Here is a 26,820-nt window from a genome sequence, read left to right as displayed (position 1 = left end):
AAGTATTTCCCATTCGTCTGTTGTTTGCGTTCACCAAAAGCTTCCTCTTGTCTCTGGCTATTTGACTTCTTGTCACCATGCTCCTGATGCTTGTTTTTATCACTGTTCTTGTACCAGCCCTTTTGTTTTTTACCTGCCTTGTGCTTACCCTTTCCCCTTCCAGCATAGAGAACCTGGTCTTCAGACTTGGATGTTGAACTCATTGACACACTACCCAATTGTTTAGCCAGGGACTCCTGACTCGCCAGAAGATTCTCAAACTCATTCAAGGACGGTTGTGTAGGCCAACCCTGCACCGCAGTCACGAAGCTCCTGTATTCCGGCTTTAAACCATGAATGATAATTCGTTTGATTCTCGGTTCTCCAATCTTTCCTTCCGGATCAAGCTCGCCAATCTCCCTACACAACATTTTGACTTTGTGAAAATACTGAGGGATTGTTAAATCCCGTTGTGACACCGAAAGCAATTCATTTTCAAGGAATTGCAACTTCGTGTCATTCTTTTTCGAAAACAAAGTCTTTAAAGTGTCCCACGCCTCTTTCGGTGTGGTAAGATCCTGAATGTATTCAAGTAGCTCCTCCTCGATGGTTGTTTTGATAATGAACATCGCCTTGCCTGTCTTGACTTTCCATTTGTGTATTGCTCCGTTGGTGTCAATTCTCGGTTCCGTGGTATTTGCTCCTCCTACTACATCCCATAAGTCCTGACCAGTTAGGTATGAACTCATGCATGTCGACCACGTCTTGTAGTTTGTAGTACCCAGTCTTTTAACACCACCAATGGCTTGAAACTCAGACATGTTTCTGCTTCAATGACAGCCGGCTCTGATACCACTTGATAAACAGAGTGAACTCAAATACAACTACCACACACAAGACAATAATAGCAGGTAAATTACTAGAACAGCAAAAGTAAGCTGAAAGCTTTTACTGATACTTCTTGATTAAAGAAAACAAAAGTAGACAATTAACTACTAGGTTACAGAGAAAATAAATAATGAAAGATAAGGCCACGATGCCACTACTCTAATAGCTAGAAATAAGGAAATAAAGGAGACTCAAATACTTATTCAAAGCAGAAAAAATAGGAACTAATTTTGACCACTTCAGTAATGAAGGTTGGCCACATACAAGAAATAATCACGTGGAAAGGCGCATACTTTTAACATATACAACCATAATGGGTTAAAAGTGATATTAGGATGCTAATATTGGTTAATCATGAAAATATTCAGCCATTATGGATTAAAAATGAAAGTATACAACCATTATGGGTTAAAAGTGAAAATATACAACCACAATGGGTTAAAAGTGATATTAGGATGCTAATATGGGTTAAAAATGAAAATATTCGGCCATTATGGGTTAAAAGTGAAAGTATACAGCCATTATGGGTTAAAAGTAAAAGTAGGATGTCATTATGGGTTAATAATAAAAGTAAAAATAAAAGTAGGATGTTGTTATGGGTCAAAAATAAAAATGTATCCATGAACAAAAAAAATTAAAGAAAGTCAATTTTGCCCCTATTACGCCTAAACAAGCGAACTATTATTTGTGCACACCAACGAATGATACATATTGCATAGACAAATGTGTTTAGTGAGGCATGTACAAAACACAGTGAATAAATACAACTAAATATGAAATCTGGAAAATAATTAAAAATCTGAAAACTTTGATAGTCAACTAAAAACTCAAATTTTATTAAGAAACATATCAATATCCATAATCAAAAAAATCAAGAAAGTAGTATTATAAACACACTACTTTTACCAAACATATTACCAACAAAACCTTAGAAATAAAAACATTAAAGGTAAACTAAAATCTCTAAAAGCAACATTGTTGAGGAAAGCTAAACTTGATAAAATCTTGAACTACAATTTGGCTTCCTTTCAGTGTCATAATTTTCAGCTCCCATTTAAACTGCTAATAGAATTAGAAGATTTAAATTCTTATCTTTGGTACCCTCTTCAGCTTCACTATTGCTCTTTTCATTGTCAGAATACCCTGAATTCAGTTTGTTTTCAGGAGTTTGATGAGAGTTTTCACCATCACTTTAGGGTTGTCATCCAACATCATATTTGTGAAATAATGTTTCTGAAATGGCATTACTGCATTATTTATGAGTGGCTATCTTCTGAAATAACGCTCCATTTTGGTTTTGTAGTTCCTGGTAAACCTGAAGCAAAAAAAAATTAAAAAATATATATCAAGAATCAAACACGACATGAGATGATGAGATAACATGACTAGACAAAAATTACAACTTTTTTTTGCACCAACAAAAAAGGAGGAACAATGTGGGACTGAGGCAGTGTCGGATTTCTTCCTACCTCTTCCCTAATATGACTTGATTTTCAGGGAGCATGACTTTGTTCATTTTGGACATTGAATAGGAGTCCATGCTTTTGCTTTAAAGTAGTAAACTTGTTCAAAATAATGAAGGAGTGACATGTAATACTTGTGCAAGATAAAAGAAGCCATTGTGAAGAGTCACACAGATGGAGAATCTGAACAAGTTACACGTGGACCAAGGACACAAAGCGTAAATTCACGTTTTGAGTGATAACACCCTTTCTCATAACAACCTATGCTTTTTAAGCCATTTTGAGAAAAAATTTCACTGGTGCATTTAATCAAACACCTGGTGATCAGACATCTCAGTCTAACGAAATAAGTAAAAAAAAATGGAATCAATCTAATGTAATCTCACCTGATGCGCAGGTGGAACAAATTGAAAAACATAAAATTGAAAAACGCCTCAATTTGTCACATGATTAATCAAAGTTGAATTCACGATCTTAGTGATGGGTTTTGGTCATAAGACATCCTATGTGCTCATACAAACACTAATGCTTGGATCTAGGTTTCTCTATTGTACATGCTATGAATCCAAGACTATAAACCCTAATTCTAGCATATGGGAATCAATATTAACATATAATTAGGTTTAAGATAGTACCTTGATTGTTATGTAGCAATAACAATCCCAATTCCTCCTTGAATTGACTTTGGAAGGCTTAGAGTCACAAGTGTCACTCCTCTAATGGTTCACAAACACCATAAGCAAGAAGATGAAGAGGAGAGAGGATGGAGGCTGCCCAAAACCGTCTACAAACCCTAGAGAAGTCTTAGCCACGTTTTTGGGTCATAAGGGATCCATATATATATAGGAGGCAATTAGGGTTATCTAACAAGGAAACCCTAATTTGGTTGCTTAAGCCCTAGGCAACCCATGGAGCCCTTTCCTTAAGGCCTTGGACGATTTCATATGGGCTTCCCCCACAGAATTCGTCCACCTTATAATAAAAGGCAATCCATGGCCCAAATTGCAATTATCTCATAATCACAATTCCGGTCCCTTAAGTTTAATTAATCTCTTTTAGTCACAAAACTAATTACCAATTAATTATTGACTAATATTAATTAAACAATATGATTTCTCCTTTAATATATTATTCTCATAATATATTAATAAATCATATTTAATCCTTTCTCTCCATAATTCATCCTATCAAGTTGCTTTGGTGAAGGCAACCCAAAAGGACCATGCACCATCGGGTCAAGTACATACCAAAATAGTTATGGACTTAGACACTAATCCAACAGTCTCCCACTTGGATAAGTCTAATAACTATTATGCGTATAACTTCAGATCCTGATCTGCAATCGTAGCTTTCCAAAACCGTTGTCAACTCTGATCCTATCAGATATGCGTGTCCTTAGATAAGGGATCATATATTCCTTCATTCTAGATATCGTATGAGATATGATTTCAAATCATTCTCTTTGTACTATATCTCGATTTCCGATTTATGACGACTGACTAATTGAACAAATCAAATTAGCCCTAGCCCGGCCGAGCATTTACGTTTGTCATCACTAAATCATTGAGGGGCCCAAAGATATTGCTTTCATCCTTCTTTGGATAAAAGGAACGGATAAACTTTGATACAATGCTTGCTTGCACTCACTCACCGAATCACACACAACAATATGTTTTATAACACCAAGTTACTAGTGCGTTTACATATTATCAATGTGTAACTGTTTTGCAAGATACAACTCACACATCTCGGTTTCAAGAATATAAGATGTTATCGTCTCACCAATCACTCGTGATACAATTCATGGAGTGATCCAAGTGAGCATGGGTTTAATCCAATGCTCAAATTCTCATTCATAAGCACTCATGAACGTTGCAGCAAACATTTGCTTATGTCTAATACCTTATAGACAATCCACACACCAATTCATGACAGTCTTCATTCATATCTACTTCCAACATATGAATGACTGTGGCCCATTTGAATAATTCGATTATTCTTAATAAACTCAATTATTCTGGAAGTCAAAACATGCAAATGTGAAACACAAGAATAATACTAATCCCATGTGGCCTCAAACCTTTGAGTATAAATAAAACCCCTTTTATTTATCACCATATCGATTACTCATTATTTGTCGTTTCGGGTAATCAACTTCTTACTTGAATTATTACACTTGTCCCATGCTCCTAGCATGCACACAATGTTTACCTATGGTTCTTACTTTGTGAAATAGACTAAATTGAGCACATTTCCAATCATTCTCATTTCACAATTCCAGATCCTTTTCCATAAGTTAAAGAATATCAAATTCTTGCTACTTATAGAATATGCTAGATTCTAACATTTTATGCAATTGTCCTTTCGTAATGTCACTGCACTAAAGTCACAAAGACTATTGCCAATGATATTACTCTATCGGAGATTGTTACAAGACAATTCCATTGATGTGATGTCTCTCACTCAAAGTACTTTCTTTGAACATCCTTTTGCATAGAAGTTTCTAATCTAGTCATAGATTTCTCAATATTCAATTCCCAATATGGACACACTTCCATATGTTCCATATGACAACTCATTCTTAATAGAATCTTTTCTATTCATGATAAAGTTGATATGGTCCATCCAATATGGAAACATTTTCATAATTTCCATATGACAACTCATTCTTAATAGAATCTTTTCTATTTATAATAATGTCGATATGGTCCATTCAATACCATGCTTCCAACTACTCACAAGCAACCAGTCCTCGTCGAACTTGGATTGTCCTTTGATAGTTGTGTAATTATTTTAGTCCAAACCGATTCTAGTCCCTTTTCCCTCTTAATGCGCTTGACATTTGGAAAATTTTAGAATGGTCAAACATTTAAGCATTTGCAATCGATCCTATACCCGAAGCGTATGGGACACGACGCATAATGTTTTATTTGCTATGTTCTTAAAATTCGAATTGTGAAGAGGAATGCCGTAATCATAATCGAAATTTTAAGAACACACTATGTACCTTTGACTAAATTTATTAACATTTCTCAACCTAATCCTTTATATTTGAAATGAAGCATAATATTCTCTCCCTTAATTATAGAAAAACAACTTTACAACCCTTACGACTTTGCAAGGTATAACTCTTGTTTTCTATAATTAATATTGCCAACTTGCAATACGTGCCTTAATAATCATACAATCATAACATTTATGCTCCCACTATCATGATGATTATTATAAAACATAACACTTATGCTCCCACTAGCTTTGACATGTATTCAGAAACAGCTTAACTTTTAGAAAAACAATGTTTATTGAATATCTTAAGTTCATGTTTCTAATACTTAGTGCTTTGATAATCTTTTATCAAGGCTTCTTGAACTTATACACCTTTGCCTTAGATAGTTCATATATGTGTCTAAACCATTGCCAAACCGCACAATTCAAATTATGGAAAGGGATACCGTAACCATAATCGAATTTGAGAATGCAATTTTACAATCACTATCTTCTTAAAATCTTTCTTAGTGAAAGCATTTCCTCACAATCATTTTCATGAAGGAGGAAATCTTATGACACTTAGATTTAAATGGTGTATGTGTTCCTATCCATGTGAATTTGTTAAAACCAAAGTTTACGACAAATTCAAACTCATATGGATAGAACTTTCTTAATCTCGATTTCTTGCCTTTCGGTAGCACAACTGCCCATCATGTCTTCCAAGTAGTTAAGCAACTCACCTTTTTCTTATCAATGTACTCTCCATTGATCAAGGTCCTTGCCTTTTATGCATTCAAATGAGAACTCATAGGACTCACATGCATAATTAACTCGATTGGATTGGCACAGAAACAAAAACAATGTCAACACGATAGGTTGTAAACCTTAACTCGTGTGCTAGTGATTATCGATAAGGTTTATTTGATTTGTTCTTGAAACCTTTCAAGACCATTAAGGCTCCCACTGACTCCTTGACATATAAGATTCTTTTGTCAATGAACATTTCTTGACAACCAAATATTCAAGAGTTAGTGTAGCTTTTATCAAAACACTTCATAAATTGGTCCTAGTTGGTTTTTGTCTTATTCAAGACATCACAACTTTCCACATTTGATGAATGTTATAAACCTTCTTAATACTTATCACTCAATTTCTCAATCTTAACTCTAAGACTTGTTTTGAAGTATGATTGACTTCTTGATTTAACCATTTCTTCAATTCTTGATTCCTCTTCTTAGACATACAATTGTGCTAAGACTCACTTAGAGGATCAATTGAGATATGGTTATTAATCATTAAGACCTATCATCAAGCATAAAAGGTGCTCTCCCATCTTCTTAGAAAGGAGAAACTTTTATCTTTCTGCCTACTTGATTCTTCTTATTCGTTCTGCTATTGATCTAAACCCTTTAATCAATTCAGAATTACACTTAATCTTGTAAGTATAATCATATTTGCTAAACCTTTAGTAAATCATGACGAATATCTTTGTTACTCTTATGGTGGACTTGATCAACACGCAACTTTGTGTATTCGATCTCCAAGTCCTTCACTTGACACTTTGTCAATGAATTAGTCTAATTTCCAAATATGAAATTTCTCATTCATTGTGCAACCAAGTTGCATGATTCCAAGTTTCTGTCCAATTGAAACTTGGGTGATGAGAAACTCTCCCTATTTGGTAAATTTTCAACTTTCCATAAATAACATAATAAGAACCAAATCCATTATTGCTAATATTAGAAACATTCAAAACATCAATTTTTCATATATGCCATTGCAAGGATGAATAAATAATCAAAATTTATTTTATTGCGGAAAAATTTTGTCCTTACAATGCAACTCATTGAAAAACTTATGCTAATACATTGTTCTTAGCAATCTAATTCTAACTCTAAGTAGTAGCTCAAGAATCTAATCTTCGAGAAATGTGATCGAAATCCATTCCTTCACGGTTAGATTCTGCTCACTTCTTCCCTTAAGCTTCCTTTCTTTACTTCGATCCTACAAAACATCAATTGTAATCTCATCACATTATGTATTAAGAATCTAGAATAGAAGCTTAAAAGAGTTAGTCAATGGATTTTACCTAAAGTAGAGCCATACGTTTTGACTCTCCCATCTCTTAGATCTCTTAGGTAAATAGGGCAACTTCGTCTCCAATGCCCCTTCTCTTGGCAATAAAAGCAAATTGACTATGTTGGAACAGGACATGGAACTACTTCAGACATTGACTTTCTCTTATGATCAGACTCTTTGATCATAGCATGTCTTTTGTTGCTATTGTCTATATCCATAGAGGTCTTGAAGGTAGATTCACCAATCAACTTTGCTTTTCTATTGCGCCAAACCATTGCTGATTCAGCAGCAATAAGCATATAGGTGAGATCTATAAGGGTCACGTCGCGGTTCATCATATAGTACTCTCTTACGAACTCACTATATGAGTTAGGAAGTAACTGAAGAACCCAATCAACAGCCATTTCCTCACAGACAACGGATCCTAACATTCTTAACCTATCAATATGTGACTTCATCTCTAGGACGTGTGCACACACCGACTTTCCTTCATTATGTTTACTTGCCAAAAGGGCTTGAGTGATCTTGAACTTTTCAAGCCTTTGAACTTGAGGGTTAGGGAGAATAATTGGAGGAGGTGGAGGAATTGAAGCATGATTTCTTATTACTCGATCGAATCGTGGAATATCATCTTCATGTGGAATGCTTGTTCCATGAGATTTGAGAAGACCATAGTTGTCAAACTTTGACATCTACAAAACGGGAGAAAACGAATTCAAGTTAGTTGATTGATAGAGTCCTTAGTAAATCACCCAAATAAGATACTAAGGCTACGACCCAACACAATATTCTACAACTCGGGAGAGGGATGCCGTAACCCAAATTGCAGAACATTTGAAGGTAAGTGAATGACGATTCACTAATTTCCACCACGAAAAACGAAAAAGAATTTTAAGTTTTAAATCTATGAAAACTCCTAGATCCTTTGAGATTCATTGAACTTTCAATGGCATGTTTAAATCTCGATATGCCCCTCTTGTTTGTGACTGGGATGCCGAGGATCACAAAGCGGGTGTGAATAACCATGCAAACTTACATGGTGCCCTCACATGTTACAGTTACCTATTCGATGTGCCGGTAAACCACACACGCACCACCGAACTATGACAAACATTGAGTAACCCTTTGCTACCTTTGCTTAGAACCATTTAGTGTGCCGGTAAACCACACACGCTCCACTAACGTCTTCACAAGGGCACAAAGTGTAATTTCATGGAATTGCATCAATTCACTTTTGCCTAAGTAACTAAGATTGGGAATTTTATGAAAACATTTAGTTACTTTAATAATTCATTATACTTATAATGGAAGGTTTCGTCCTATCCTACCCGTTCGGCTAACGACCCTCCACTAGTCAAGAGTGCGGTGGGTAAGAGTGGATACCCATTCAATCGCCATTTTATAGGCAATTTCCTTAAACACCCCTTACAGACCAGCTTCGTGAATGATGTCTACTAACGGTAAGACTGACTTTTACTCATACATATATATATATATATATATATATATATATATATATATATATATATATATATAATGTTAGACTTTTAATGTTATATATAGTATAGGGTGTATTTTATACTTTCAAAATACTAAGTGGTCAAATTTAACAATTATACCTTTAATTCAATTAAATTGTAAACCAAAACTTTTATGGATTTATTAAACCTCTTTTAATTATACACCTTAATTAATTAATAAAACCATAAGGGTGTGATTTGAACTTTTTCAAAACTATACTAGAGTTTTAGAATTTAACATTCCTAATTAAACTTTTAATCAACTTTTAAATTCCAAAACTTGAGGGCAAGTTTTGAAACATTTCAACACATTAGGGTTTTGAATTTAAATATACATCAAAATTAAACCATTTAATCAAAATTTAAATTCCAAAACTTGAGGGCAAGTTTTGAAACCTTTTTCAAAACATTAAGGTTTTAACTATTTAAATTTCAAAACAACAAAACTTTTGGGCTCAAATTTAAACTATAAAACCTAAAGGGCAAAATATGAAACTTTTCATAACAACAAGGATCAAATAACAAATAATTTAAATTAACATTTAATCACATAATTATCCATATTTGATTTGTTTAATGATTTCTTGCAAAACAATTTATCAATTTAGTCAAAATAATTAATCAATTATCTTATAAGGAAACAATTATCTTATTAATTGATAAATATCTTCAATTAGATCAAAATTATAGTCAAATATATCATATAATCGGATTAATATTGATCTAACATGATAAGGTAACTATCCCAATGCAAAAACAGCAAGAAATCCCGAGATAACCTCCATCTGACGAGTTGACTCGTCGAGTCACCTTGGACTCGGCGAGTCCAGCCTCCAGAAACCCAAAAAACGAATTTTCCAGTTATACAATGCATCAATACAATTGAAACCAAGCTAGGCTCTGATACCACTGATGGGTTTTGGTCATAAGACATCCTATGTGCTCATACAAACCCTAATGCTTGGATCTAGGTTTCTTTATTGTACATGCTATGAATCCAAGACTATAAACCCTAATTCTAGCATATGGGAATCAATATTAACATATAATTTGGTTTAAGATAGTACCTTGATTGTTATGTAGCAATAACAATCCCCATTCCTCCTTGAATTGACATTGGAAGGCTTAGAGTCACAAGTGTCACTCCTCTAATGGTTCACAAACACCATAAGCAAGAGGATGAAGAGGAAAGAGGATGGAGGCTGCCCAAAACCGTCTACAAACCCTAGAGAAGTCTTAGCCACGTTTTTGGGTCATAAGGGATCCATATATATAAGAGGCAATTAGGGTTATCTAACAAGGAAACCCTAATTTGGTTGCTTAAGCCCTAAGCAACCCATGGAGCCCTTTCCTTAAGGCCTTGGACGATTTCATATGGGCTTCCCCCATAGAATTCGTCCACCTTATAATAAAAGTCAATCCATGGCCCAAATTGCAATTATCTCATAATCACAATTCCAGTCCCTTAAGTTTAATTAATCACTTTTAGTCATAAAACTAATTACCAATTAATTATTGACTAATATTAATTAAACAATATGATTTCTCCTTTAATATATTATTCTCATAATATATTAATAAATCATATTTAATCATTTTTCTCCATAATTCATCCTATCAAGTTGCTTTGGTGAAGGCAACCCAAAAGGACCATGCACCATCGGGTCAAGTACATACCAAAATAGTTATGGACTTAGACACTAATCCAACACTTAGTTGGATACAAGAGTGGAATTGAACGAATCTGGTTGGATAAAGAGTGGAATTGATGAATTTGTTGGACAAGCAAGCAACAAGATCGATAGATGTTAAAGAGTACACAAATTCTTGAAATAGTGAGGCCCGATTGAAAGATTCTTCAAACCAACTTGAAGTCCCAGACAACTCTTTCTTTTTTCAATACTTTGTCACAGAGCTAATTTTAAACCCCACGTTGAGTCTTTTGCATCATTACTTACGATACTGATCAAAAATCGATTTTTAAATGTGGCTGAAAATATCTGGATTTCGATGGTGAAGGCTTGCGAAACGGACGACGGTGCGAGGTTTGTTTTGGGGTTTTTGGTGAACCCATTCCCAGAAACCACCTGCGTGGACGGGTGAAGATCACGAATATATATGTTCATCTTTGAATCTGAGAAATAAAACAAAAACGATGTTTGTGGGTTTAATCAGAAACTCGATGTCTATAAAATAAAAAGATAAAGGAAACGACACATTATTATATATTGGGTACTAAGCTTATGTCCTGTTGTAAGGTATACTCACTTTTCCATATATATATATATATATATAAACAAGTTAAAAACATCATAAATGGTCCATATGGTTATGAAATGAGGAAAGTATCTTTCAATTATTTTAATAAAATAAGACTTAAACAAACAAAAGATGAAAAAATCTTCCCTAATAAATAAAGATTTTTTTGCCACATGTAATATTCTCATTTATTTTGCCACATGTAATTTTGTGGTTATTTTAAATTAATATTTATTCCACTTGTCATTTTATGGTTTTTTCATTTTATTAAATTGTAGATAGTATTTAAATTTAAATGCAATAATAAATGCATATCAATTTCATTAATGAATTTCTTTCTAATTTCAAAATTACTAAATTAAAGATTTGTTAATTTTCTTTATTTATTTATCTAAATTATTTATTTAAAAGAAAAAAAAACACTTTAATTTTTATAATTCAATATTTTCTCACTTTTCTTATATATTCATACTTCTCAAATGTCTAAAATTTTGTATTTAGTTTTTCTTTTAAATAAACTCATATAATACATGAGTCTTACCTGAATAATAAAGACAACATTAAAAGTTTTGAAACACAAAACTTTGTAAAAGTTTTTTTAACTTAAATACTATATGACATATTTTTAAATAGAAGAGGGATCATTTACGAAGTTTTCTCGAAAAAGAAAGAGCAGAGACGAGGTTTCGTGACACGTACGAAGAAATGAGAAAGAGTGCAGTTCTAGAGAAGTCCCTAGTATATATCTCCAACTTCTGAAGGAGTCAAGGATTTGCTTCGTCAGAAAACCCCGATCCCTCAAAAATCTTCGCATCTTTCCATCTGTCCACTACATCAGACGATCCAAGAATTCACCTGAAAATTCTTGCTAGGGGAAAAAAAGGTTCAGGTAAAGATGGTTACGTCGTCGGTGGTGAATACGTATCCACTGTCGAGCTACACCTTCGGCACTAAGGAGCCGAAGATGGAGAAGGACACTTCCGTCGCTGACCGCCTGGCTCGTATGAAACTCAAGTACGTTCTTTTTTGAAGCTTACTCCCTTCAATTTTGTAATTCCATTTTTTATAAGCAATGAAGCTGGCCGGCAACATATTTTGATGAAAACCCTAGTTCTAAATGGAACCTTGAATACTTCCTTCATGCTCAAATGAACTTTCTTGATTTCATTTTTGGAATTATTTTACTATTAGCCCGTTACTTTATTCAGGTCGAAAAAGGATGAAGCGGACTATGTAGTAGATAACTTCTCTACATGAAAATGTTAGGGTCAGGACATTAAATCACTACAGAGTAATTTTGATACCAAGTTTAAAACTGAATCTTGTATTTAGGGGGGGTGTTTGGATGTGCGATTTCAAAGTCATTATTGCAACTTCAAGAACAAGAATTAGATAATAATAATAATAATTGGTTAAAGCAAAATATCAATTTTACATTTTTTTGCTGCAACTTCGTATTTGCTTCAAAATCTTATTATTTTGATCCTTAAAATTAAAGAATTCAGAATATGTTTTGTCAAAACGCTAATAACTTATAATCAGTTTTTGCAACACTTCCAAACACCTCCTAAAAAACGAGTTGGTACCTTTGGAGCTAATGATGATGTGTCCATGAGAGTATACTATTATCCAGTTGTATAAGTATAACTATGTAACTTACAAGAAAACATTAAAAGGGCAGATGTAAATTTTTTATTTTTTTTTTTACTGTTCATCGTTTTTGGAGCACTGTTTAGTTATAAACTGAAATTATATTTTTTTTTCCCTTACAGCTATATGAAGGAAGGCATGAGGACTAGCGTTGAAGGAATCTTGCTGGTCTTTCCATCTTTTCTTCAATACAATTTCATTGTTTGTAATATCATAATTAATGTACAAATACCTTGTTTTGTTGCTTTCCCATTTCTTTGAAAGAATTGCAACATTACTTAATTATAAATTTGTAACAGCAGTTTAGATTCAAGTTCAAACTTTAAACATGTATAATAGATGTATGATTAATTTAACTTGCAAGCCCCAAGCCTGTTTGGTGCTGCAAAGTTTATCGTATATATCTTGAATTTGAAAAAGAAGATACAATCTTTGGTGCTACTTCATGGTAGATTGTTATGATTGATTATATAGTAAAATCATTTGACAGATTGTATGATGAAATTGAAAAATGAGTAAAGTAAATGGGTTAATGAACAGGTACAGGAGCATAATCATCCTCATATTCTGCTTTTGCAAATTGGGAACACATTCTGCAAACTACCTGGTGGTCGTTTGAAACCAGGAGAAAATGGTATAATAATGATTCATATATATATTTTTTATTGTTTCTTTGTTTCATATGAAAATATATATATATATATATATATATATATATATATATATATATATATATATATATATATATATATATATAACCCTCTTCTACTTTTGCAGAAACTGAGGGGTTGAAAAGGAAACTGTGTAGCAAACTTGCAGCTAATTCTACTGGACTTCAGCCTGATTGGCAGGTTTTCAGCTTAGATTTTTTTTTTTTTTTAAAAACAAATTTCAGTTTAAAGATTTCTTAATTATTCATGGGTTTGTAAATGGAATGCAATTACAGATAGGAGAGTGTGTGGCTGTGTGGTGGAGGCCTAATTTTGAGACCATAATGTACCCGTATTGCCCTCCACACATAACCAAACCCAAGGTAACATGAGATGTGAATAGCATAAATGCATCTACACATTATTTGTTTTTAAATGATTATGGTTTGTGCCTAGGCTAATTGATTGTGATGTGATTTGGTTGACTATGCAGGAGTGTAAGAAACTTTTCCTTGTTCACTTGTCAGAAAGAGAGTACTTTGCAGTGCCAAAAAATTTAAAACTTCTTGCTGTTCCATTGTTTGAGCTTTATGACAACGTTCAGGTAACCTGTCTTCTCTAATTATTTCAGAAAATGAACATGAAGGAAGATTTATAAAAACTTAGGACTAAATTGGGAAAACCTCATTTCCTTAATCTCTCATTGATTATTTTACTTTGTGACTTTGTGTTAATTATCTAATGTTAATCTTAATCTCATGTATGTTTTGGATGCAGAGATATGGACCTGTGATATCCACCATCCCGCAACAGCTGTCAAGATTTCAATTTAACATGGTTCACGCATAAACTTCATGATCTGATACTAAAGGACTAGAAATCTGATATATATATATATATATATATATATATATATATATATATATATATATATATATATATATATATATATATATATATATATATATATGTGTGTGTGTGTGTGTGTGTGTGTGTGTGTGTGTTGATGCTGATGATTGAGTGGGTGTCTCTTAAGAGATGTTTATCATCGATTAGTAAATTTAATACTAGTTTAAACAACTTAATGTCTCGTGTATACTCTATAAAAAGTGGTTTACTTAACGTTTATGTAGCAGGGAATTAATTAATATATGAAGCAAGGAAGTCGGATTTGTGATTTGTGAGGTTAAACTTGAACTATATTTGTGATGTGTATGAGACTATGTTATGTAGAAAAGTACAATATTGGACAGGCAATATATCATTGTATTTTATGCGGAAAGGATTATATTTCTGTGTAGGTCGTGGGTTAAAATGAGGATCATGAGGTTGCGTTTTATTATTGATCTCATGATTCATGAGTCAACACAAAAAATTGGAAAGGGTGATTATATCTCTATGATATTATATTATATTATATTATGGGAAGTTATAGATATAGCAGATTATATTGTAATAACATGCACGATAGTGACACTTTATGATGACCTGGGAACTACACGTATGCAGGAATCATTCTGCTTAAGTTGCGAGGACCACACGATTAGAACCCAATTTGATATATTAAGTTGCATATAATAAATATTATCATGGCATGATTAGGAAAGTTGTTAAAAGCCTGAGCTTGTCCCTATCATTAGTTACTCAACTAAAATGTTGTTTATTTTTTTCTATTTCTACTTAATGAATTTAATGGATGAAAGTCAAAATTAGTATGTTATACATGAGTTTTTTTTAATCTAATTTAATTTTATACTTGAAGCAACAAGAATGATTTAATAAGGAAAGTCGAGAAGATGAGGCTTTTATCAAGTTCTAGTTTTTTACAAATTTGTTTTTGTGTATATTTCTCTTTTGTTTTTTCAAATAGAATGATGTTTTTCTTTTAATATTTTGTAAGACTTAACAATTTTTCTCCTTACATTATAATTTGTGTTTTAAAATATTACGTTGTACAACTACATAAAACATAGTTGTTGTATATGGAGAAAAAATGTTTGATTTTGCTTGTTTAAACAATAATATTTCTTACATTTAATAAGCAAAAGTAAATGATCGTTACTTTGGTATAAGTTGTTTTATGTTGTTTTTATATTTGATTAATTAGACGCATGGAGAACCGGTCAAAACTCAAAAAGAGAGCGCTTCTACTCCCTCTAAAGTCTAAAGTCTAAAGTCTAATCTATCCGTTTACTTCTTTTCCTATTGGATCGGCTGCTACCTGTTTCAGAAGAAAAAAAAAAAGAGGACATGTAATGGTTGTTATAGATTTAATCAACCATGCATCTTATTATATATGTCATTGGTTGACCAATGGCCTTGGCTCTTTGATCTCAATTAGAACTAATTAAATTAAGCATATTAATTCATATAATTAGAATTACTGCAACTTTTTACGTATTCAAGTGTTGCTTGTGAGGTAACAAACTTGTGCTACATCATGGTTTAATAAATGCATATTCATATTGGTTCCAAATCTTGTTCTGGTCTTTACTTTCCATGCATGTAGATTAATTAACCTTTAGACTTGTCATTGAGTTGTTAGGTTAATTAAAATGGAAAAGGTGGTCTACCAACTTCATAATTTAATACTAATTAAGTTTAGTTATATCCTAAGGAATCTCCAATTCTCTTTATATTATAACACACATAAAGTCATATATCACTTTTCTCATATTCCCATTTCATAATGAGGTGCAGGTTATTAGAGAAGACAAAGCATAAGAGAGGTTTATGGTCACCTGATGAAGATCAGAAGCTCAGAAATTACATCGTAAACCATGGTATTGGCTGCTGGACTTCTGTCCCCATTCATGCTGGTAATATATATATAGCTTCCTTTTTGACTTTATAGGCTTATATGTATAATGGGGATTAATTATATATGAGTTTACTTTATGCAGAAATTAAAAGCCAGTTTCTTTGATATTTTTAACATCTAATAGAAAAGAAAAGAGGCTGTCAGTAATTTTTTAGATTTTATTTTCAATGTGGGTGTTTGTTTGTATACATAATATATACTGTAGAAGCTATAGAATCAACATATCTTAAATTTACAGTTTTCTCCTTGACTAATATTATATTATATTAGGTTTGCAAAGGAATGGAAAGAGCTGCAGATTGAGATGGATTAATTATCTAAGGCCAGGATTAAAGCGAGGAACATTCACATCACAAGAGGAGAATATCATTTTCTCTCTTCATGCCATGCTAGGCAATAAGTAAGCAACCAAATTAACCATCATATGCATATGTAGATCCAATTTTTTTTTTTTTAAAATTATCATCACACAAAGAAACCATAAATATATACTATATATTTATCTTTTAATAACGCATGACAGGTGGTCTCAGATGTCAGAGCATTTGCCTGGAAGGACTGATAACCAGATAAAGAACCACTGGCATTCTCATATGAAGAAAAAAGTAGTAAACTTTGAAAACATGAAATCTCATCAACAAACCCCATCTTCTTCCAGCTATACAAGAACAGATTCAAGTCTTGAATCATCAGAAGCAGATGGTTGCAGAAATCTACCCAAGATTCTATTTGCTGAATGGCTCTCACTCCAACAGTTTCATAAGTTTGACACTTCAGGAATGGAAGACATCATGAGTAGTTATACTTTTGGCTCTCAAAAAACAGTCACAAATGGTGCACTACTACTGAATGAAGGATCTGGCATTCAACAAGTAGGATCAACCTATGGTTTTGTGGATTCCATGGATCATTTGCAATTGAAATATGAGCATCAATATGAAGAAAGTGACTTCTTTGATATAATCTCTCAACTTAATATTTCTCAAAACTTCAACAACAGTGATGTAACATTGTATAGTTGTAACTAATTGTAGCTAGATTGTCTGTCTTTTCTTCCCCCATGCTGTAACTTTGTGTGCTTCCACATAAATAAATTTCAGGGTCTTACAGTAGAAATCATTAATGCATTCTGGAATAAGTTAAAAATGCATATGTTTATGTTTAATTAAAGCTGATGTCAAGCTTCAGGCCAGGATTATTAATTATATATATAAAAGTTTCAACTGTATTTTATAGGTGGGTTTACCTCAAGAGATTCCAGACAGGAAGACATTGTTTCTAGATTATGAAATGTTTTTAGATCATGAATTATAATAAAGCCATTGACATTCCACCTCTATAATTAAATGTGTTACTCTGTCTTTTTTTTTATCATTATAATTATCGATGCATAAAAGAATTCTTGAACTACTTCTATGGAACCTTGTTAACTAATAATAACTTAAAAACTTGGGATCATGAATGATCCAATACATATACAAGTACTAACTGAACATATACACAAAATACACAACAACAATATTCTGGAGACAGAATCCTCAATATTTTGATTTTCTGGAGATATATTCATGCTGATAATGTACAAACAGATCCTTCTCTCATGGTTGCTCCACATCCAAGCTTACTGTTTTTGCCATTTAAGGGATGGAGTTTACAGATTCTCATTGCTTAAAGCTGCTCCATAAGAGAACAAATGAAACAATGAAGATGATTGTAATCGGTGTCCATTTCACTGCAATAACCTGTGAATTTTAAGTTAACAGCTAGCTATATTGGATGATAAAAAAAAAAAAAAAAAAAAGTATTTTTCCAACAGGGTAACAAAACTGGCCAAACATGTGTTAGATGCAAGAAATAACAAAGTTCCTTAGTTTATTTGTTTATTATTATTACAGCATTGTATTTTCCATTCTTTTTTTACTAACACAATGATTATAGCATTGTACTCTCAGTTTTTCTTATTAAGACATTGCACTGAAAAAACTCTAATCAATTATAACAGTAAAAATTGTTTTTTATTTGGATTACATTGCTATTATTGGATAACTTTTTTTATAGTTCATTGTTGTAACAGGACAAAATGAAATTATGATGCTATAATAAACAAGAAAACGAAAGTACATTGCTATTTCTTGCAATTAACCATTCTATATATATTTACCTCAAGGGACTCGGATCCCCACACTGGGAAAGCACTTTTATGTGCTTTCATCATTCTCTCCAGCATATCTGATGATAAAAAAATGTGGGAAGAATTTAAGCTTTCAGAAATCACCAAAAGCAAACATTAAACCAGAGTTTGAATACCAACAGATGAATATTTTGGTTATCGGTGATTAAAAAACACACTTTTAGTGTATAACTTTACATATGAAGATACATTATTTTACATGTTGAACTAATGTTACCTGATCTTCTCCTCCATTCAACAACTAGAGACATTTGTTCAGTATGAACATGTAATTCTTGTTTGTGGTTAGCCTTTAGCTTTGATAAGTTTGCTTGAGTTCTTGTATCTATATATTGTCTTCTGATATTGCAAATAATGTTATCTGCAACATAAAATAGATTAATCAGGAACAAAATAGAACATAATTCTTTCGAACTAAACAGGAATTTGGAGGACTGGTTACTGAATTTGATAAAGCTGTATGGTTTTGTGATCTGTTTAACAAGGCTCAGATCAATCTTGTCAAACTCCTTTTGCAAATCTTGAAGGTAGTGGAATGCAAGCTTTCTTGGATATAAAGCATCACACAAAGTAATGAAGCAAACCCCATTCTTCACCACATAGCTTCGGTTAATTGTCACAACAAATTAAACTAAAATTAGGGATAGGGAACTGTCGAGTATATGTTTTCTACTTTAAATGGATCAAATTTATAAAAAAAATTGGAAAGAAAACAGCATTGGGGTTATCTAATGCTACAATGTTACATACTTGAAGCAATGGTGGTGAGGGAGGAGGATTGTGGTGGCGGAAGGTGGCAATGCTGCCATGGAGATTTCATGAAGCAAGAACTCTGCATGTTGCTTGTAGATGGTATTGTCGCCGTCTTCTTCGTATAAGGGCCCTTGTGAAATGGGCAATCCGTCATTCACCCTTCCAACGACTGTCAGCTTCACCATGATCGCTTCTAATGTTTTCAACTGTGTCTGTGTCTGTGTCTGTGTCTGTGTGGTAACAAAATTGAGTAATCTTTCACTTTCAGCAGTTTGCGCGCGGGTGGAAATGGGAAATTGAGTATGGATTTACAGAGAGGAGTAATGGAGAAGGACAAGGAAAAAGAGCGATTCCTTTGTCTTTTTTATGGTATACAAAAAGAGGCTCCATACGCGTTTTCAAAAAGCCTTAGCCCCCAAGAATTATCCAAAAAAAAAAAAAAAACAGATTTTTATAATAATTAATAATTTACAAACAACGACTTCAGATTCATCTTTGAGTTATATGTATAATTAACGATAAGATGCAATAAGTACTAACGTAATTGTATGTTATTAACAGAATTGATAAAAATAGGTAAGTTTTGGATAAATTATGAAAAGTAAAACCAGAATTAAATTTTAAAGTTCTAGAATAAAGCTAAATAAAAGATATCAAGTAGCGGTTCAATCCGCATAGCGTGCTAACGTAGTAACGGGCCCCTTAACTACTTGGGTCGACTCAGATCGTTGGTGGGTGGGAAATTTGACGGAGTGGTTTGATTTATATCATATTAGGTAAATGTTTACAAGTTGGAGGTAGGGATGCAAGTTTTGCCCGCGGGTTCGGGTACCCACGGGTATTCGACCCGATCGGATCGGGTATTCCCCGTCTTAACGGGTAACGGATCGGGGATGGAGTTTAGATTTCATACCCGAAGCAGGGACGGGTATGATATTATCCGCTCCGTTAAGACCCGATATATATATATATATATATATATATATATATATATATATATATATATATATATATATATATATATATATATAAAATACAGAGTAAATAAATATTTTGAAATCAAGTTTCGTTAATTACTATTAAATGGAGCTTTTAATTTACTTGAGAAATGAATCGTCGTGTGCATGTGTCTTGGATTAAGAGAATGCAATCAATTGAGTTAAAGTCACTTTTCGCATTTAAAATAAAGATGTTAACCGTTTTGTTTTCTCAGTAACATCCACATACTCAGTACATTTTTCTTTTAGCGTCTAGACTCGTGACCGTCGACGATGATATTCTCAAGTAAGTTTTTTTTTTTTTTTTTTTTTTTTTCTTTTTTTGAACTCATTTTTTGTTATAACTTATCGATTATGTATAAACTTAAACGTCTTCTTTAATCTATGTATGCTTTACTCTGTATGAACTCGATTTTTCCAATTTCAACTCGATGTTGATATAAACTCGATTTTTTGCAATATGAACTGCATGTCTGAACTCGATTTCACAATAATCGATTTTATGTTGTATGGAATCAAATCTTTGTAGATATCGGAGTATCGAGTAGTGGATGTTCGTATCATTATCACATCGACTTCTCATTGAACTCTTCGACATTCGACCACCAAGATTCAAGCACTCAAGCATCAGCATCGGCATCCATTCTCCTATCATCCATCAGTATTCAGCGCATCCAACAATCGCTGCCATCATTAATCAAGACTCAAAATCACTGTAGCTTGAAGAATTAACAATGTTTAGTGGTTTTGGAATGTTATTTAGTTTGATTGAGATGTATATGTACCCAAGAAACACATATCTTCCTTCGTCCTCCCAACTTCCAATTAATATAGCAAGTTCAAGCATCTTAAGGTTTCAACTAACAAAGAATAATGGTACTCTGTGTGTGAAATGTCCATGAAAAAACCAATATATATATATATATATATATATATATATATATATATATATATATATATATATATATATATATATATATATATATATTGACTTGGAAGCTGAATACGGTACACTTTTACATCAAAGAAGCTATTATTTACTAATAATATGTTGATCAAAGACTCACAATGTGTTTACCCTTTCTTATTTGTGATTGCAATAGGATTTTTCAAATACTTCATGTTTAAGATACATTATAGTCGACTGGTCACCAATCCACCATGTAGAAAATATGTAGATAGGATTGTCTCATATGTTGACATCATGGATATAGACCTTTTTTCAATACACGACCTTGATGACATGGTTAGAGAGTTAGGATACCAAAATTGCAAGGCATTGTACTACCATTAATGAGTCCTTTATGTCCCATTAGATTATGACTTAATGCCCTTTGGGAATGACAATGATGTTATAAAAACGGTCACATATGTCCCTTAGGGAATGACAATGTATTGTGTTACATGAGTTATAGTAAAATGATCAAAATTTTGTTCTTGAAATACATAATAAAAAGATAACATCTATATACCTGAGTGTCATCAGACCCCAATATATGGAGAAGAATATCTTCTCCAATCTACTCCCGTTAGTAACGAGGTGAACTGTCTATTTATAAGCTCCAAAACTGAAATTGTCTTTATCTTGTAGGCAAGTAGTCATTGTGCTTCTGTTCTCACCCCATAAGAGTCTCCACCTGTCTCTTAACACTAGTTTGTTTGTTCTAGGGCTGCAAACGAGCCGAGCCGAGCTCGAGCCTGACCAGGCTCAGGCTCGGCTCGTTTATATATTTATAGGCTCGAGCTTGAGCTCGGCTCATTTCGAGCCTTGTGGTACAAAGATCGAGATTGACTCGTTAAGAATTGTATGAGCCCGGGCTCGAGCTCGATTTATGTAACATCCGGTTTAATCAAATATAAGTTTTGAGCTTTGGTTCGTAGAGCCTTGAGACTGTGACAAGTTCATAGAAGCGTAGAGCTTCTCGTCACCTTTCAGTGGAGATAAGAATCGCTGGAATCGGACTTGTAACAGAGAAGCTATGATAGTTTGGAAGATATGGAAAATTTAGTCCTTATTAAGAAATGGGTGGCAAGCAGGTACGCTGGGCGTAAATGTGGGTACGCTTAGCGTACCTATGAGCATGGAATGGACGCGAGGACCACCTGGTACGCTAGGCGTACGAGGTTGTGAATGAAAACCCAAACATTTTAAGTGACCCTATATAAACAATGAGATGGCCTCATTCCTGGCCACCTTCTCAGAGAGCAAACCCTCTAAAAACCCAAAGTCTTCGTCCATATGGGCTTGTGAGTGCATGAGAGCCTTTGGGGTGACCTTGTGAATCCTTGGAGTGAAGAAGGAGCATTAAAATGCAAGGAGTTGGAGTCCAGGCTTTGGATCTGAGCTTTTATGAGAATGGAGCATCAATTGAAGGTATAAAGCTCAAAGCTTTCGTATTCCTTTTTATTTGTGCATAGTATGGTCCATTTTAGGGTTTTTGGTCCCAAAGCTTGAAGCTTTATGAGTTGTTAAACTCCAGAGCCTATTATCTATCCTTTTGAGTGTTTTTGATGGAGTGGTTCCATAAAAATGAGATCTTGGATGAGAGAATCAAGTCATGCATGAGATAAGGGCTTAATGAGAAAAGAGAATGAGTGTTTTGTGTGTTTGAGACCACATCAACCATGCAAAGGCTTTAAGTCCCTGGCTTTATGGAATAAAAGATATTAAGAAGTCTAGATCCAAGAGATGAGTTAAGGTATGAACGGGTTAAGACCAAAAAAAGGACTAAAGCAAAGTTGGGCGTACGCCCAACGTAAATCCTAGTATGCCCCGCGTATTGGGTTGGTGCCCCGATCAGTCTCATGCATGAGTATGTACGCTGCGCGTACCAAAGGGGGTATGCCCCGCGTAACCCCACTGTGGGCTTTTGGGCTAAGGATCGTGTTGGGCCTTGAGTGTTGGGTCTGGCTTTTGGGCTTGATGTAATAGAGTCTTGGAGCAGGGAATGATATATTTATTCTTTGGGCCCTTGGGTGGGGCTTGCCATTTAGTTTGAGAATTGGTCCATGAGAGGGCCCATTTATTATTGGGCCTTGGTGGTCCCAATGGGTTTAGGGCATTGATGGGCTGGTTATTGATCAACATCTAAACCCAATGAGTGAGGGTTTGGACTTAGTTTCTAATTGAGATAATTGTGGGCATGACACAGAGTTAGTGGCCGGTGCGTAGCAACAACGTTTATAGGGGTTGTTCATCATCCGAGGTGAGTCTTCTCACAATACTTTACCTTGAGTGGTAGTTATGTGTGACCGGAAGGTCGTATGTGCTTACATTGAGTATTATGTTATCCTGCCTATGTGTTATGTTGTGCATTATTTCTTTGTGATTTATGCCATGTGGAGCTTTATAGACCGGACCAGAGGGTCCAACGATTTATGAGGCCAGAGGGTCCTCAACTAGACCGGACCGAAGGGACCAACGAGCTAGACCGGACCAGAGGGTCCAACGGGCTATGGGACTGGAAGGTCCCGCTGAGACACATTGACCGGAGGGTCTTACAGAATATAGCCTCGAGTGGCGAATTTGTTGCATGTGGTATTTTGGGGAACTCACTGAGCTTCGTGCTTACCGTATTATGTGTTATGTGTTTCAAGTTCTTATCAGGATCGCGGGAATGCGGCGACTCAATTGTATACACTAGAGAAAAGAGTCATGAATGAGGATCCTAGATTTTGATAATTACTTTTGAAAACTATTTTGAAATATGTTATGACATCGACACTTGAGATTGTGTGAATTATTATATGTGATTATGAGTTTTAAAATTGAAAAATTGTTTTAAAAATTTACGTTGTTACAGTTTGGACTCGGCTCATATACGGTATACTATAATTTCCTAAAATGGTATTTATTATATTATTATATATTTTAATATATAAAATTAAAATCATTTTCTTATTATATATATATATATATATATGTAGGCTCCTTTAGGCTCGCGAGCCTAATCAAGCCAAGTAACAGAGGCTCGAGCTCGAGCGCGTTTACTAAACAAGCCTAATATTAAGCTCGAGCTCATCTTGGGCTCGTTTAAAATCGATATTGAGTCGAGCTTTTAACGATTCAATCTCGGGTAGCTTGACTCGTTTGCACCCCTAATACATGAAGTCTTCACACGTCAATACTCTTGGCATGCATGTAACGCCCGCATTTCCAGGCTAGGCATTTTCATTGATGTAATATTCTAGGTTAACCCTTGTAACTCTTTTTTTTGGAATATTAATGATGAAATATTTGAGTATTATGTGAATTATGTGTTTATTTTCTTAATCATTATAATTTAATGAATTAAGAATAAAATAAGCGTCAAATTTAAAGTGTGAGATAAGCCTGATATCTTTGCATAAAGATGTAATGGTCGAAACAAGGATTCCGAAGATATAAAGAATGCCGAAATCCGAGTTATAACGAAGAAGTTATGACCTGTCGAAGTTTCGCGACAGAACCGACAACGCTGAATGACGTAAAAAGTGAAATTTACGTTAGAGCAATATTTAGCCTTAGCGATCTAAACGAAAGTCTTAGAGTTCGTTAAACCGAGAGCGTGCATAAAAAGAACGCTCAAATTTGACTTCGTATGAGGAAGTTATGATTTTTCGAAGTTTCGACTTAGCAGTATGCAGCCCGAATACTCGATTTGAGACCGAGCGGTTTTTTGCCGAAACAATCTAAACGAGAATCGAAAATCTCGTTAATAGTAGTAAAACGATAAAAAGATAGGCGAAAACGGACGTTGGATGAAGAAGTTATGAATTTATAACGGAACTTTCTTGTTCCGGCCTACTAAAAATAAATAATAAAAATAAAATCAAAATTAGCCGACAGAGTCTAAACGAAAGTTGTAGAGCATAGTCTCACCTACGCGGGGATATAAAGAACGTCAAAAAACGGAGTTCGCATGAGGAAGATATGAATTTTTGAAGTTTATTAAATATTTTCGATATTTAATTTAAATATAAAATAACCGATATTATCCAGGGGGAATCAGCGATCCTATCCTCATTACGCCCAACATAATTTCATATTACGCCGAGCGTAAATCGAAGTTCCAGCCCCCTATAAAAGGATGTCGAGGGCAGCCGATTCTTTTGCTCATTTCTTCCATTTCTCTCGCGTTTTTGCATCGTTTTTCGTGCAAGAATTATCCCAAAGCCCCGGTATCATTCCTGAGCCCCGAAGCAAGTCCCGAAGCCCCGAAGATCCCGAGAAATGCAATTCCCGAGCCGAAGCTCTGCCCGCAAGGAGTCCGGTTTTTGTGAAGATCTTCCAGATCTACCGAAGAATACTACTTCTATAAGCCGTTGTGCTGTCCGATCATCTTCTGATCAAGTGAGTGTGTATTTACTTTCTTCTAACGCATAATTATGAAGAATTTTATACGAAATACGTTTTATGTGTATATTTTGTTGCCATATGTGTGAATGTATATTCACTTTCTTCTATCTCATAGATATGATTTATTCTCTATGAAATACGTGTTATGTGTATGTGTCTCTTCTATTGTTTGGAATGTGTATTGAATGAGAATGCTATACAGGTTTTAAACTATGTATAAAAATATATATTTTTATCTACTAATATGTCGGGTAGAACATGGGTAGATAGTTGTGTGATAAACAGATGAGAGGCATCGATGTTGTTTTTGATTAAGTCATCTAGCGGAGTTTAGATGACGACCACAGACTTTTCTAGACAGTCCTGTGGAACGCTAGCAGGTTCGCCACATGTAGGTGTTAATGAACTTGGGTGTTCATTCGCTGTACTCCATCCCCCTCATGGTTGCCTTATTTGACATATATTGCCGGGAAACCCCCGAATGCATGTGTTGTCGCCCCGATGAAATATTCTAAGACTAGGTCCCTTGTGTTAGTTGTTTTAGGGACGTAAAGTGAGAATAACGAGAATGGGTAATTGGGTTATTGTTGGTTGGTGGAATTAAATATAATTATTTATTGTGGGTTGAAAATCCTATATGCTCACCAGGCTCCCAAGCCTGACCCACTCAGTTTTATTTGTATTACAGGAAGTGGCGCAAGGGCATAAGATGGATGAATCATCAAGTTGTTTTGTTTACAAGTTTGTATATGTATATATTTGTTGAATGACTTGTAATGTTATCGTTTATGCTTTATGGTCTGTATCGGAACATGACATCCCGAGTTTTGATTATATAATGAAAATACATTTCTTGATGAAATTATTTGGTAAATATTATTTTATTATACTTTGTTTTTGGGAAAAAATTCCACAACTCTTTCAAATCAAAAGGATTTACTCTGAAATTATTTTAAAAGCATAAATGAAAATCGGTCTTTTCTGGCCGAGATTTTGGGGATGTCACAATGCATCCATTTGTTTCCTTGCATTTTTCCTTCAAGCATCTAGGAGTCCTCTGGGCTCTTAGCAAGTACCAACAAACACCCACAGCTTGCATCATTTTCATGATGAGACAAGATCAAAATATATGGTCGAAAATCAAACTACATATCTTGGAAAGGATATTACATGAGAGGCCAAAAAATAGTTGATCAGGTTGAGGGCAACTCCCCACCAAACGATACCGAAAATGCAGCCGGAG

General features: G+C 34.1%; 3 protein-coding genes across 4 annotated transcripts; 2 read left to right on the top strand and 1 right to left on the bottom strand.

Moving 5' to 3' along the window:
- Nucleotides 1-11,855: 11,855 nt before the first annotated feature.
- On the top strand, nt 11,856-14,384 carry LOC145090872 (pre-mRNA cleavage factor Im 25 kDa subunit 2). Its single transcript, XM_079028916.1, has 7 exons — nt 11,856-12,190; nt 12,949-12,994; nt 13,367-13,460; nt 13,604-13,677; nt 13,773-13,859; nt 13,970-14,080; nt 14,254-14,384. The coding sequence occupies exons 1-7, from the start codon at nt 12,072-12,074 to the stop codon at nt 14,323-14,325; spliced, it is 603 nt and encodes a 200-aa protein (XP_078885042.1). The 5' UTR covers nt 11,856-12,071; the 3' UTR covers nt 14,326-14,384.
- A 1,779-nt stretch (nt 14,385-16,163) lies between these two features.
- Nucleotides 16,164-17,424, top strand: LOC145088869 (transcription factor LAF1-like). The gene is made up of 3 exons (XM_079027301.1): nt 16,164-16,295; nt 16,568-16,697; nt 16,821-17,424. The coding sequence occupies exons 1-3, from the start codon at nt 16,166-16,168 to the stop codon at nt 17,323-17,325; spliced, it is 765 nt and encodes a 254-aa protein (XP_078883427.1). The 5' UTR covers nt 16,164-16,165; the 3' UTR covers nt 17,326-17,424.
- A 296-nt stretch (nt 17,425-17,720) lies between these two features.
- Nucleotides 17,721-19,597, bottom strand: LOC145088870 (SNARE-like superfamily protein). Of its 2 annotated transcripts, XM_079027303.1 has the most exons (5): nt 19,239-19,597; nt 18,931-19,091; nt 18,706-18,849; nt 18,459-18,526; nt 17,721-18,039 (listed from the first exon to the last, which is right to left on the bottom strand). In XM_079027303.1, exons 1-5 carry the CDS (start codon nt 19,424-19,426, stop codon nt 17,959-17,961), a joined length of 642 nt encoding a protein of 213 aa, XP_078883429.1. In that variant the 5' UTR covers nt 19,427-19,597; the 3' UTR covers nt 17,721-17,958. The 2 variants fall into 2 exon arrangements, with proteins under 2 accessions (XP_078883429.1, XP_078883428.1); XM_079027302.1 differs by having other exon boundaries at nt 18,706-19,091.
- Nucleotides 19,598-26,820: the final 7,223 nt, after the last annotated feature.

This window comes from Lactuca serriola, chromosome 2, assembly GCF_051521515.1.
Source record: "Lactuca serriola cultivar US96UC23 chromosome 2, Lser_US96UC23_V15, whole genome shotgun sequence".
In the NCBI taxonomy this organism is placed as follows: Eukaryota; Viridiplantae; Streptophyta; class Magnoliopsida; order Asterales; family Asteraceae; genus Lactuca; species Lactuca serriola.
The sequence above is the reverse complement of the archived record's forward strand: the minus strand, read 5'-3'. Positions and strand labels throughout refer to the sequence as shown.